Source organism: Hylaeus anthracinus, unplaced genomic scaffold (genome assembly GCF_026225885.1).
Source record: "Hylaeus anthracinus isolate JK02 unplaced genomic scaffold, UHH_iyHylAnth1.0_haploid 11989, whole genome shotgun sequence".
Lineage (NCBI taxonomy): Eukaryota > Metazoa > Arthropoda > Insecta > Hymenoptera > Colletidae > Hylaeus > Hylaeus anthracinus.
In genome coordinates, this window is record NW_026534337.1 from 16,552,517 (window position 1) to 16,565,650 (window position 13,134).

General features: G+C 35.6%; 2 protein-coding genes across 3 annotated transcripts in view; one reads left to right on the forward strand and one right to left on the reverse strand.

The window, feature by feature from the left end:
* The first annotated feature begins 4 nt into the window (after positions 1-4).
* LOC128887571 (N-acetyltransferase family 8 member 3-like) lies at positions 5-1,507 on the forward strand. Its single transcript, XM_054143606.1, has 2 exons — positions 5-807; positions 992-1,507. The coding sequence occupies exons 1-2, from the start codon at positions 509-511 to the stop codon at positions 1,500-1,502; spliced, it is 810 nt and encodes a 269-aa protein (XP_053999581.1). The 5' UTR covers positions 5-508; the 3' UTR covers positions 1,503-1,507.
* Positions 1,508-1,640: 133 nt separating this feature from the next.
* Positions 1,641-13,134, reverse strand: part of LOC128887565 (uncharacterized) — a 191,656-nt gene continuing 180,162 nt past the window's right edge. The window contains exons 2-10 of one of the 2 annotated variants that reach the window (XR_008460061.1): positions 4,746-4,826; positions 4,003-4,143; positions 3,617-3,734; positions 3,362-3,523; positions 3,054-3,287; positions 2,816-2,947; positions 2,549-2,721; positions 1,998-2,118; positions 1,641-1,821 (exon numbers count right to left, since the gene is read on the reverse strand). Coding sequence is in view for 1 of the 2 variants with exons in the window: in XM_054143597.1 (XP_053999572.1) it covers positions 1,746-1,821; positions 2,549-2,721; positions 2,816-2,947; positions 3,054-3,287; positions 3,362-3,523; positions 3,617-3,734; positions 4,003-4,139 (1,032 nt within the window). In the remaining variant the exon portion in view is untranslated. The remainder of the gene's footprint in view (positions 1,822-1,997; positions 2,119-2,548; positions 2,722-2,815; positions 2,948-3,053; positions 3,288-3,361; positions 3,524-3,616; positions 3,735-4,002; positions 4,144-4,745; positions 4,827-13,134) is intronic. The other variant, XM_054143597.1, reaches the window with a different exon arrangement.

Genomic DNA, 13,134 nt, shown 5'->3' on the forward strand with positions numbered 1-13,134 from the left:
CATTTGACGTATTCAAGGTTGACTAAACATTGGTACATTATCTTGTGTAATGCGCGATAAAGTAAATGCAACTAAACTAATATTTCAAAAATCAAAAAATGCCGAGGCGAAAGTTTAAAATATTGTATTCTTTTGAAGTTTCAAATTAAATGTATCATTTTTAATCCAATATCAAGTTACGTCTAATAACATCATATTTCTATTTTCATAACAACTTGAATGAAATGTCCTTGTATAATATTAAAATACCATTGTATATAAATAGATATTTGTATTGCTAAGTTTTGAAAATTTACAAATTATTTATAAATTTCTGCACATAAAACTCTACATCAGTCTGCACAATTAATTTTGTGTGATCTGGTGCAGATGGCGAGAATATCGTAAATATCATGGAAACTGAATTGATAAATATAACCACAAAATATGTTAGTCTACGCGTAATTTGACTTGGATTTGTTAATTATATGTAAAAGTTGTAGTATCGTGAAGACAAATAGTTCGAAGGATGAGTTACATTATAGTAATACGAAGCTATAGGCCCGGTGATGAAATCAGTTGCAAAGAAATAGTAAAGGCCAGCGTGATGTCAACTTTAAATGCAACATTTATTGGAATTGCACTCAAGGAGCTAACATTCCAATTGATGATACTTTTTGCTGCTATTATGTTCATCTTCTTTGGATTACCCTTTTCAGTTTGCCTTTTAGTTGTTCCTATTGTTATTGTTCTTGTGTACATTGGAACTTACATAGGTTTCACTACGAAAGCTATGGAAGTCAATGAAGAAGTTTCTAATATACCAAGGTAAAAATTCTTTATACTTATACCTATTTTTCTTTCTTTTTATAAAACTTATAATTTGTAAATTGTTTCAATAATATGTCATTTACCACAATACATTTTATGGAGCTTTTATACTTTATTTGAATGAAAAATATTTGTATTTTATTTAATCTCATTATAAAAACTTCTTCATCTATTATGACAGGATTTTCATGTCAAATGCATTTTCCTGTTTTTGGGTTGCCGAAGCATTTGAACCTTATCTAATGACAGAAAATCCCAAGAATGTACATTATACCATATTGACAGAGCAACAATTCCGTGATTCGAATATTGATATTTCGTCTCAGGTTAAGAAGATTGTAGGTACCATTGCCTTATGTAAGAGTCATAGGTTAGACAAAGGTGCATGGATTAAAAGATTATATGTACATCGACAATACATGAGGAAAGGAATAGCATCTTGTCTTATTAATGTTGCTGTACAGTTTGCTATTGATCAAGGATATAGTTGTGCCAATACTGTTGCTTCAGAATATACAGAAGGTGGAAGGGAATTATGTTTTAAAAAAGGTTTTGAATTGCAACAAATGTATCATAAACCTATTCTGGGTTCGCTTGTAACTGTATTGATGTATGAGTTGACATATCAAATTAAGCCTGGTGAAGATGATTATGTGCCTGCTGCTTACAGCAAAGTAATGCTCAATAATTAAATATTAGATTTGATATTTTCTTAAATACTCAACATCCATAAGTCTGATTTTATATATTCCAAGGAGAAATCTCTAAAAGTTGCATTTATAACTTATTCCTATATAAAATAATTTATATTTTATGATGTTACTCGGATATTTAAAATATAGTTCTATTTCGAAAGTTTATTATACAATTCAACTATTAACACATTGCTCGAGGTCATTACAATGTGTATGAAAAAATTATAAAAATATATTTTCTCATTTTTTCATATTATTCCAATATATTTCAACTTCTTTGTTTTCCCAATGTTTTTCCGTTACTTTACACAAGTATCTGAAATAAGAAAAAGATTATATGCATTTATATTATAATAGGAAACTATACTCTTTGTAAGTTTTATATACATTTGTATAACTGTTTTATGTATTTTCAATGAATTCTAATGTTATTTTCATGGGGGCTAGTATTCTGTTAAACAAAAATTGTTATTTTTGTATCTGGCAACTCACCAGCTTGATATCAGGCTGAAGCGCGATAAAAAAGTCTGGGGACTTATGTATCACAAAAATATGCTGATAGGGCGTATTCCTATGTCAGATCAGACAGTTTAAAAGATTCGGATATCGGGAACTATTGACACACAAGAAGGCAATATATACTTTTTAAAATGGCTGAATTTAATTTAGTAAATTTTGTAAATTAGTAAATATAGTAATTTAGTAAATGGGATACAACAGGGCATTTGTTTTTCTTAGAATTTTAATATTGAAATCATTAAATATTTAATTTAATTTCTTTGTTGATATTGCCCTTTATAAAAAATTAATGCTGTCAACACTGTTAATACATTACTCAATTATATATCAATTTGTTATCGCAGGTAAAATTTTATGTATTACATTGAAACTGTAATCTAGTAAATAAGTTTTAATGAATTACATATTTATTTTTCTAAGGATGTATATACTAAAGAAATCTTTGTATTGTTAAAAAAACATTTTTTAAAATGTACTTTTTTATGTATCATCAATAAAATTTCATAAATTAATGTTATACTCACTTCTCTTGAATTTCTTGCAGCAGAGCTTTTTCTTTTTCTGTAATACCATTCTTAAGAACATCAAGATTCATATTTAATTCTTTTAAATTCTGAATTCCAACTAAATATGTAGCTATATCTATACATTGAAGAGAATGCCACAATGCTAGTTTAGCTAATTCTGTATCATGATCCTATAAATATGTTTTATTCGAATACAGATAAAATATTTTTATGTAATAATTATGTGATATATTGCTCTTATTAATTTAAACGTATATACTATACCTTACAACACTTTGCTGCATCTGCACATATTTTCTTTGTTTGTTCTGAACTAGGATGCCAAGCTGGTGGGCCATTATTAGTTAAAAGTCCCATACAAGGTGCTGCAGCATTAATTATACCAATATTTTTCGCCTAGAAAATTTGTTCAATTTGTTAACGTGTAAGGTTTGCACTAAGATTATTTGTATACACATGGTCAGTTAGTAAATTGTTAACGATACCGATGGCAAAATCGTACCTTGAAGAATGGAATGTATTCCATCAGATTATCGTCTATTAATGTGTACCTTGCATAGCTCAATATGCAAGATATAGTAATATTACTCTGTTCGACACATTTCTTCAAAATGGATACCGGATATCCGGTGATACCGATATATTTGGCTTTACCATCCGCGACTTTGCTCGACAGTTCTGGTAAAGTTTGTGTAATTATAATATCTAAACTTGGAGCGAATTCGATGTCGTGAACCTGTAATATATAAAAAAAAAGAATTTATGAATTCAGGACATTTCATTAAAGAAAGAAAAAATAACCATACTCACTTGTATAACATCGACATAATCCAAACCTAAATGTTCTAAACTGTCTTTAAAACTTTTTCGAGTTTTCTCTTTCGAAAAGTCAAACATGTTTTCGTAATTTAATTCATACCTTCCAACTTTCGTTGCAATATAATATGCTTTGCGTGGAATGCCTTTCAGAGCCTTGAATTAATACAAACGTTACAATATTAGCAACATTTAATTACAACGATTAATACAGTTGGTTTAACATGCTACAGAAGGATCTTCAATTACTTTTCCAATCACGCTTTCAGAACGACCTTGGCCGTACCATGGTCCAGTATCAATGTAATTAATACCCCGTTTTATTCCTTGACGTATCGCTTCAATAGCTTCATCCTCGTCGTATGCGCTATCGACAGACCACAATGTCAACCATTCAATTTCATTACTTCAACGTTCCACGAAAGGAAATTTCAATTATATTAATTTAAAAAATTCAAACTCCCGTTTTCAAATATTAAATGAATATTAAAAAAATAATAAAATAGTCTTTTTTGGTCTGTTTGTAAGTACGCGTGGATTTGAAAATTCGCTGAAATGGATTCCAAAAAAGATCGAAGATCGATTGTTTACGACTTCAAAAGCAAAAGTAAAGCTTATTATTTATTATTACTGACCCATAGTGGCAACCCAATGGTCCGCCCCCGAAGGAAAGTTTACTGACGAGCAGTCCAGTGTTACCGAGAGGTCTATACTCCATAGCTTTCACGGCTTCTAAATCGTGAAACCCTTCCACGTACGTTGGTGGTAACATTTTTCTAAGTGTAATTAATAAAACTCAAGTAGCTAATATATTTATAAATACTTAGTATTTATTGTCTAATTTGAGTCTAATAAATTAAAACAATCTTCGAACGTACACTATCGAGTTCTGCAGAAGTTAAATTACCATCAGTCAGAAATACAAAAACTTTATTCATATATACATTTATCTTCTCACAACTGTTGAAATATAAAAATACTTTCACTAAATGAAGTACATATATATAATCCAGGGAAATAAATTCATGCATATGCTAAATAGAATTATATTCATCTCGTATTTTTAGTGTTCAAGGACTATTGCATTTTAAATAACCGAATTATGTCACTGTAAATAAAATAAATAACTGCACGAATTTTTATTGAAGATGGGAAGTAGTGACAAACAAGTTAAGATAACGTTATCATCTTTTCAAGATATCACAAATGAATTGCAATTAAAAATGAATTATATCAACAAGAATTGAACATATTCGATGGAGAATCAATGAAATAACTCTCGTCAATAATTACGTATATATGTTTGTATAATTTAGTTCTCTAATCGATTTAACTAAATTTAAATATAAATCTATAGGAAACATTATTTGTCTCTTACGTTTGTATGAAATGAATTGACTGATACTGGTCGCTGACAACGAAGAGTATACCCACTTGATAAGAATAAGACTGACTAAGTCTGACTAGAGACCAGATCGTGCCAGCTTCACGATGACAAACTAGTGTTGCCATCTTTTCGACCTAAACAAGTTTTACTATCAAACTATTTTATCGATCACCAAGGTAAAGAAGCTTTACAGGAATGTGTACTACGAACAATTGGTAACAAAAATGTCATTTCTGCGCAATGATATATCTACTGAATATGAAAGATGTCTCACTGCAGTTTATTATTCTTCTCATTATTTATCCTTGTTATGCAATTTGTGAAGGAATTTTTGTTAAATTAAAAATTAGAAATTTAAACGTATCGATTACCGACGGAACAACTATGACTTGTGGTGCTAAGGTTCGCGCCATAGAACCTCGTGTTGGTGTCGCCATCTTTCATAGCACAGTTCGTGGTTTCGCGAGGTAGTATAATAGACAAGTTTTCTCTTCAATAATGTTGATTTTTTAATGTAAATAACGACAGTAACTATCTACAAGGATATTAAATGTAGCAGTGAGAAGATTTATAGCTTTCTAGATTTATAGATTTATAGTATTTTGCTTCACGATTTGATAATTAGTTTAATTTTCACACAGGCCCTTTCGTTGGAAATTTTCTGCACACAAGACCGTGTGTAAGTAAAATCTTTTTATTCGATACGTATTTATGACTTTCCACAATTGACAGTCGTAGGATAGTCGTTTGCGTTTACAATATTTTTAACCTCTACGTTTGGTGTTCTAATTTTGAGTGTCTATATTTTTCAAACAACCACAGCAGGATGACTATATTATTTCAATGAGTAATATTTGTTTTTCATGAAACATTTCAAAAAAGGTAATGGCCGCTCGAAACAACACGCCTCAGGGTCCCGAGAAACTTAGATTCGTTACTGAGCTGGGTTGGCAGCACTGCTCCTGGCGTCGAACGCTGTACAGCGCGTCAACGGAATTCTCTTCGCATCAATCACAGTTTTGAGAAGAAAATAGCGTTTGTCATCTCGGATTATCGACTAAACGAGGTAAATACACTACCCTTCTTTCCGATATTTAATCTTCCTCTATCTGTGCGATCGCGCGAGGGGAAGAATACCGTTTGTAAAGTGACGCGTAATAACTCATACGTCGCGGCGCGGTTGGAAAATTAAAAGTGAAACGAGAGGTACAGAAACGGACGAACGCGTCGCGTGGACTGTGAATTGCACCGACGAGAAAAGTAACGGAGGAAATTCTGGGATTTTTATGCGAAACGCTAAATAATAAAATTAGTACGCTGTTAACAGTGCGCCGCGCACCGGCGGTTAAAGTTAATTTAATGATTTTCGTTATTGGCTCGAACACCATAAAGCTATCCGAGCCCATCTGTTGCCCGCGTAGATTTTAATATCGCTCCACTCATTTGCGCCGCCTGAATCGAACCGTCTAGTGTTCCCTCGTTCTGGCCACTATTTTAATGATTTTCATTCCACCAACGATTTGTTTACAACTCTTTTCCCTATTGCAATTATTCAGGATTATTAGCTTGACGATGGTTGACAGAATACAATTGTTGCATACTTTGCAATTTATGCATACTTTATAAGTTATAATTATCATTTTACATGTCATATGAGAAACGATAGAAATTACAGAAGTGTGAACTAGTAAAGTAGAAATTAATTATCCAATGCATATTACTTTGAATAACTTTTTAATTTTTACATGTATACCATCATCATTTTTCTTTATTCACTCTTGTCATTTTTTATTTATTACACGTACACTTGTTTTAGAGGTCTGTGTACGTATTACAAATATTTTTACTTTACAGTTATTTTAAAAGATGAACATTTTACTTTGAATTTTGCACGAAAAGATTATTCCGTCATTTGAATTTTGCCGCGCATCCATTAGATTCTCCTATGCAACAAATAAATTTTCCCGCGTTCCATACAGGGAACTCGAGCTGTGATTGGTCGCCTTCTTTCGTTGGTTATTCTGGTTGACGGACGGCGGCGGCGAGAGGACGCGTTGAAAATTTCATGGAGAGATTTTGTGAAAAGAATCGCGAAGCAAGCAATCAGAAGACTACGATATGTGAGTGAATTTGCACTTTTACTTAATCTTTCCATACGTAAAGTAGATTAATGAGATAGGGTTTCATATTTGATTCATATTCAACACAATAGAACTATTCGGAGTCTCTATGATAACTGAGACACCATATGCACATTTTTATATATTTTTATTATAAAAAATGATGAACACTCACTGGAGCTCTGACGAGGACCTGGAAAATGTAGGAGAAATGAAGCTGCTTCACAACCTTCTCTATTGGGTAACTCTATTCCACGACGTCTACGGGTTTGGATTTGGGCCGAAAGTAGCCACCAGTGCAACAGCAGATTACTACAGCTTGGAATTTGACACTTTTTCCAATAATTTAAAGCATCGGTTGCTCTAGAAATTTGCATAAGCTTGAGATGTTAATCTTCTATTAAGGAAAGCAAAAAGATATCAAATATCATTTACAAACATTGTTTTGGAGAATTCGTTATACTGCTTATCTCATTTCGCAATTATGGATTGTAGAAGTATGAAAGTCGCTAGAACTTCGAAACTTTTCGGTCGACTGAAATAGATCATATTTTAAATTGAATTTCTACAATTAATGTCAGTCGCATAAAACTTCTCTTTTAAACAAAACAATTAGTAATTACGCACCAAGTTTTGCGAGTATCACAAGCTTGTGGAACAACCTCAATTCAAATTTAATATCTCGTGGCTATGTGCCATTGACAACGTCCCCTACAAGTTCCCAAACGCCAAGAGGTAGAAATAGAATAAAGATCCAGTGAGATCGACGCGCTAAGGAGCGTGTCAGAATCAAAGAGTGCAATTAAAGTCACCGTTAAAAGCAAGATCGTCAGGAACGATCCATTGGAAAAGACGGCTCTGGCATGTGCTCCAGTTTTAGTTCAGCAGCAAGCGTTTCGTCGCTTTTGGGTGGAAGTTTGAGGCAGTAGGTAGGAGAAGTTGTTCAAGAATTCCTCTGGGTGTTATGGGGGAACAATGAGACGATTGGCCTTTCGTCGTGTTGCTGTTAGGTTTTCCTCTCCCACTCTTTCCCTCCTCTCATCAGGAGAGATAGAAACAAAGCAAGAGTGCCTCGCGTAATGTTTGAAAATTACCAGTTACGGGACACCCTCTATAAACAAGGAGATGATTCCATTCTTTGCAGCTACGAGAAAGTTGAGTCTCAACGCAACTCTATCGAGTCACAAGTATCACTATCGAATCCATCGTTAGCTTCTGTAGGAAATAATGTAGAAAAGCATCGGTCTTTTCTCCCCGGGTCCCTCCTCTCTGTTCGTCAGGAGAAACGGGAATACCAAGTGACACAGGCTCGTTTATTAATAAACGAAAAAAAGGGGTCAGGCAAAGAGGGGTTAGGCGGTTGAGCAGGATAAAAAGAAGTTCGGTGGTAGGGGGAGCGCGTGACGCGGGGTTTAAGGAAGCCGCCGAATATATACGCGACGCCGATCGTTCGCCGTCGCTTTAACAATTCGCGACGCGTCCGCGTTAACAGCGTTACGACAACAAGCCCCGAGTTGTAGAAACTTATAACGAGAAAATAATGAACCCGGTTCACCGAGTCTGCTTGGAATGCGAGTCGGTGTACACCCAACCTCTCGCAAGTAGCTGTCCCAGGGCTCTCTCACTCGTTTCACCCTCCTCCGCTTTAACCACCTTTTCGATTTTCTACCGCTTTTCCGTGGCCACCCTGGACCCCGCCTCCCTCATTCTAATTTTAGTCTCCGTTTCCATCGCACGCGCTACGCTTCCGTCGTCCCCTTTGTCCGCTTCATATTTTCGTTTTACCGATCGCCTACACCTGCTCGTACTCGCCCCCCCCCCCCCGATTCGTTCCTCCGTCGGTCCTCTCCTATCGCAAAGGAATATTTGAATTCGCTCGTGGATTCCACGAAGGGGGCCCCGTGGATGGAGAAACAGGACGCAGCGAACCCGATAGCGGCGTACGTATTGAACAGGAGGACGAATCGAGGGCAGAATTCCGCTCGTGGAATCTTGCAGCCCCCGAACCGAGCGAAGACAGAAAAGACTGATGTCCTGTATCCTGTCTCCGAGCGATCCGTGGAGAGAGCGACGACGACGACGAAAAAAAGCGGAGCGAGCGAGCTGGATGCCGTTGGTATCCGGAATGGATTACGGAATCGGATGGAACAGCGGACCGGAAAGTCCTCCTTCTCTATTCTAGCGCGACACCTCATCATTCCGCCACGTTCGCCGTAGAGGTATCCGTCGACGTACAACGTGTTTCGATCTTTCCCCGAGGCATGTACGGTGATTTAAGTCACTGTTTACGTTCCCGTGTCTTTTCCAGCCCTCCCGCGGCCCCGAGGATCGCATGGGAATTCCCGTATCACGAAGCGCGCGTAAATCCATTCCGGTATTGGATCAAACGCCTAACGCGTTCACCCTTAAGAATGTCGGGTTATCGCAAGTGGAAGAAAAATGACCGAACTGTGGGCCTCGACAGGCTCATCTCTTGATCTCTTTGGTAATTTGTTTGCTTATTTCTCGTTATTATGGCGATTCAAAGATAGGGTTTATGGTAAAGACTATGGTGATTGTTTATGAAGAATTGTTTGGATGTATGATTATACAAGATTTTATATTTAGAAGATATTTCTTTAAATCGACGTATTAACTGGAAGAAATAATATTGAGAGTGTCAGGTTAACAATGTCCCGTTTCTTTAAATAGTAACGTAAAATTTTGAACGTTTGTTAGGTTCTAATACATTTCATGTGACAGCATTCAATGTTTGCACTTGAGTTATCGAGCGACTGTAAGCCCTGGAATATTAATAGAAAAAATACGATTGAAGGAACTGCGCAGCGTGTTCAAATGTAACTGCAGATTTATCACCGAGAGCGGCAGGTTATCTAAAGTTTCCAAATTTAGAAACTTGGGACCTTTGCATAGTTCTAGAGTTCCAATGTATTTAGTGGAAGAGCATTCAGTCTTTGAAGTTGGAAATTAATAGTAACTCTACGTTAGGTATACAGCAGATGAAAACGATTAAAAGGTGTAAATAACGGTTTAAAAGAAACTTAGGCTTTTCAAGGAAATTGGGGTACGTACTCGTACGTTTCGTTTCTAAATTTTTGTAAATATCGTAATACAGAAGTAACCACTAAAATTGCGAATACATTTCTATAATTATATTTCCCATTTATATAAAATAACTACATCAACGTAAGATGTAAGTTTACGAGTGTGCAAATGTTTTTAAATGTTCTCAAATATCCTGACATTCTTGATATTAAACCCATCATTATTTTTAAATCGATTGTTTAAACCCTTTGACCGTTTTCATCCGTGGTATACTGTCTTACGTGTAGTTGTATGTATCATACGTACTATGGATACGTAGACGCATTGTTGCGTGGTACAACGAGAAAGTGTGGCGCTAACTGAAACGTGAGATCAGATGTGTCTCGCGATATGTGCACGATCGAAATGCTTCCCATTGGATTAGCATACTATCATTTAAACAGGCATTCCGGATGCGTCATCCGGCCGTCATTAGTAGCGCTCATTGAAGGTCCATTGAAAGCTGGATCCAGTCCTACAGACTAATTACAGTCCGGCGTATACGGTATCGAAAGCAGTCACCAATCTATAAAAGGGCTGCGAAACACGTACTATCTCGTGTCACCTACGTATGCGTGTGGCATTGTGCCCATTAATGAAACCGAACATACTACTTTACCCTGTTCCGTAATTTCGTTCTCGTTATTTTAATGATAATCCGTCTCCTTTCGTTTGACAACACGCATTGTATCGCATCCATTCTTAACATTTAATTTAAAAAAAAAAAAAAAAAAAAAAAAAAAAAAATTCAATTCTACATTTACAATATTTAATCATGGAATAGAATGGCACCATTTAGTGTCTTTACTCTTTATTTTTGGCTTTGAGAGATGTTTTAATACTTCGTTAACCTAGATTTTTAATTCCAGTGTTTAATAACAGTGTCGTTGGTCGTTTATATTTATCAATTTTCTCAAATTGGGAAAAGTCCAGTTCCAGTCCCACATGAATACAGCTATTAATGTTCGAGGTGCAAGATACTATAGATACGCGCTTAATCTTCGGCGTTAAATATCGACTGGTGTAAAGTAACGTAAAGAGGAAGTCACCCATCAGCGGCGACATCGTTAATAGAGTTTTTCGCGATGGACATTTATTATTTTCGCGAAAGTATCAAGAAAGAAGCGTTTTTCAACGAAATTTTTGACGCGTCTGCTCACTCGACGAGAAGGTAAAAGATAATGCTTCCCAGATCAATGGTGGTGACACCGAGGTCGAGTGTTTTTATTCCATTACTTGGCAACGCCGTCTTCCTAACCACTTACTTAACCTACAACCTTCATCCTTGTCTCCCCTACATCAGTGGCTGATGGTCTTCGGCAACTCAAATATTATCCACCGCTCAATTCCCCCTCCCGCGCCACCTAGAAATCGACGTGCCGTAATATCCTGTCTAAAATGTAGACACAACACTTTAAACCTAATTCACCGTAACCTAGATGCCGCGAATAATGTTTCCATCCTGTTATCGTGATTCTTATTCGATTACCTAGGTCCAGGGATTCGACGTCATGCTATGTTTGTTGCTTGATGTTTGCGTAACAGCCTTCTCGTTTCACCGGCTTTTTTCTTTTTTTACTAGTTTCTTAGCAATTCACATGATCTTTTTTGCAGCTGACTTAGTAGTTGACTCAGAGTTTTGGTAACTGATAGGTTTATTTATGCATACGTGTAGAGTTATATCTGATGAGTTACGTCCAAAGGTAGTTTTAAGATTTTATTTTTTAATAGATCTTTTATATCTCAGAAAGATTATTCATCGAGCCATTTTTGAAATTATTCGAGATGGGAAGAAAGTAGAGACAGGCAGTCGATATTACTTTCCACTCCATATTTATTAAGGATTCACGACCGAAGGAAATAAACGCAGACAAACATTCGTGACACTCTAAGTCTGGTTTGCAATTCTTCGAAGTTTATTTTTCTGTACAATAACTTTTACAAATCTTTCTGTATTATGGATCTCCCCTTTGTTATATAGAGTTGATTATGGTTTAAATATTTCGTCTTATTTTCACGAAACACTTTCTGATTATATACATATAATCTGCTATTATACAGCATAGCAGATGTACGCGAAGATTAGTGGTTACAGAAAAATTGAAGACTTCTTGGCAGACAGGATCTGAGTCTCTGTGACAGTTGTTGTGAGTCTTCAACATATTACCCTACCGGATGTGATAAATGAGACTTAAAAACGGCAGCGAGAGAGAAAGAGAGAGAAAGTGACAAGAGAAATACATAGGACAGCGATGAGAAATACGACCGATCCATTTCAAAAAACGCATTATGCTGGTCGGTCTCGTTATAGGGGTTGTAAATAAAAACTCTGCTGCTCGTATCTGCATTTCAACCACACCCTGGGCCATTTGCATCTCATTTCGGACGTTATATCAGTTTCATTAACGAAGTGGAACTGTAGATTGCCATTCCATCGATACCGTCAGTTTTGTATGTGTATCTGTATCGAAATGAGGTTTAACGTAACGAATTGATACCTCTCGTCACCTAATCGATACTCTTTGATTGCTACTGAGTTGAAATTAATTTAATAAAGTTCGTTTAAGGTAATTGATTAAAGTTAATCGGTTCGGTATCGGTATTAGGTACCATTCAGTGTTCACGTATAAAATGTTGAAAATTTCGTTGACGTGCTCATTTATGTAATTGGTACGAAAATAATACAATGCATCGTAGAAAGTTTGTAATCTCATTTAATTCGTCGAAATTTGATCATGTGGAAAACGATAGTTCTATTTATAGATGACATTCTAAATCTTCGAAAAGGATGAAAATGTGTAATGTAAGGAATTTTATATATAGTAGTCTCGAAGTTCAGAGTTCAATTTGTCATTCTAATTCAAGGCTCCATTTTTCTCCTCTCAGGAATCTTGCGAACATGGAAACGTATTTCCACAGTTAATATATAACGTGTAATAGGATGTGTCAGGGGCTGCACGCTTGCCAGAAGTAGAAAGTGCAATGTTCGCATTTAAATTAACGAATGGGTTAAGGGAATTTGCAATAAAGAGAAATATCATATTTATGTTTATTATACCCATACGATACATCTGTTTATTAATCATTTTTGCAGAGTGATATACCTTAAAGTACATTAAGACAAACCGCCAGGTAGTTTATATTTTTTGTCGAATGTCCTTATTTATGCACACGAA

Coding starts and splice junctions, on each gene's coding strand:
- LOC128887571 (XM_054143606.1), top strand. CDS start 509: ATGAGTTACATTATAGTAATACGAAGCTATAGGCCCGGTGATGAAATC. Junction 808..991: donor GAAGTTTCTAATATACCAAG/GTAAAAATTCTT, acceptor CTATTATGACAG/GATTTTCATGTCAAATGCAT.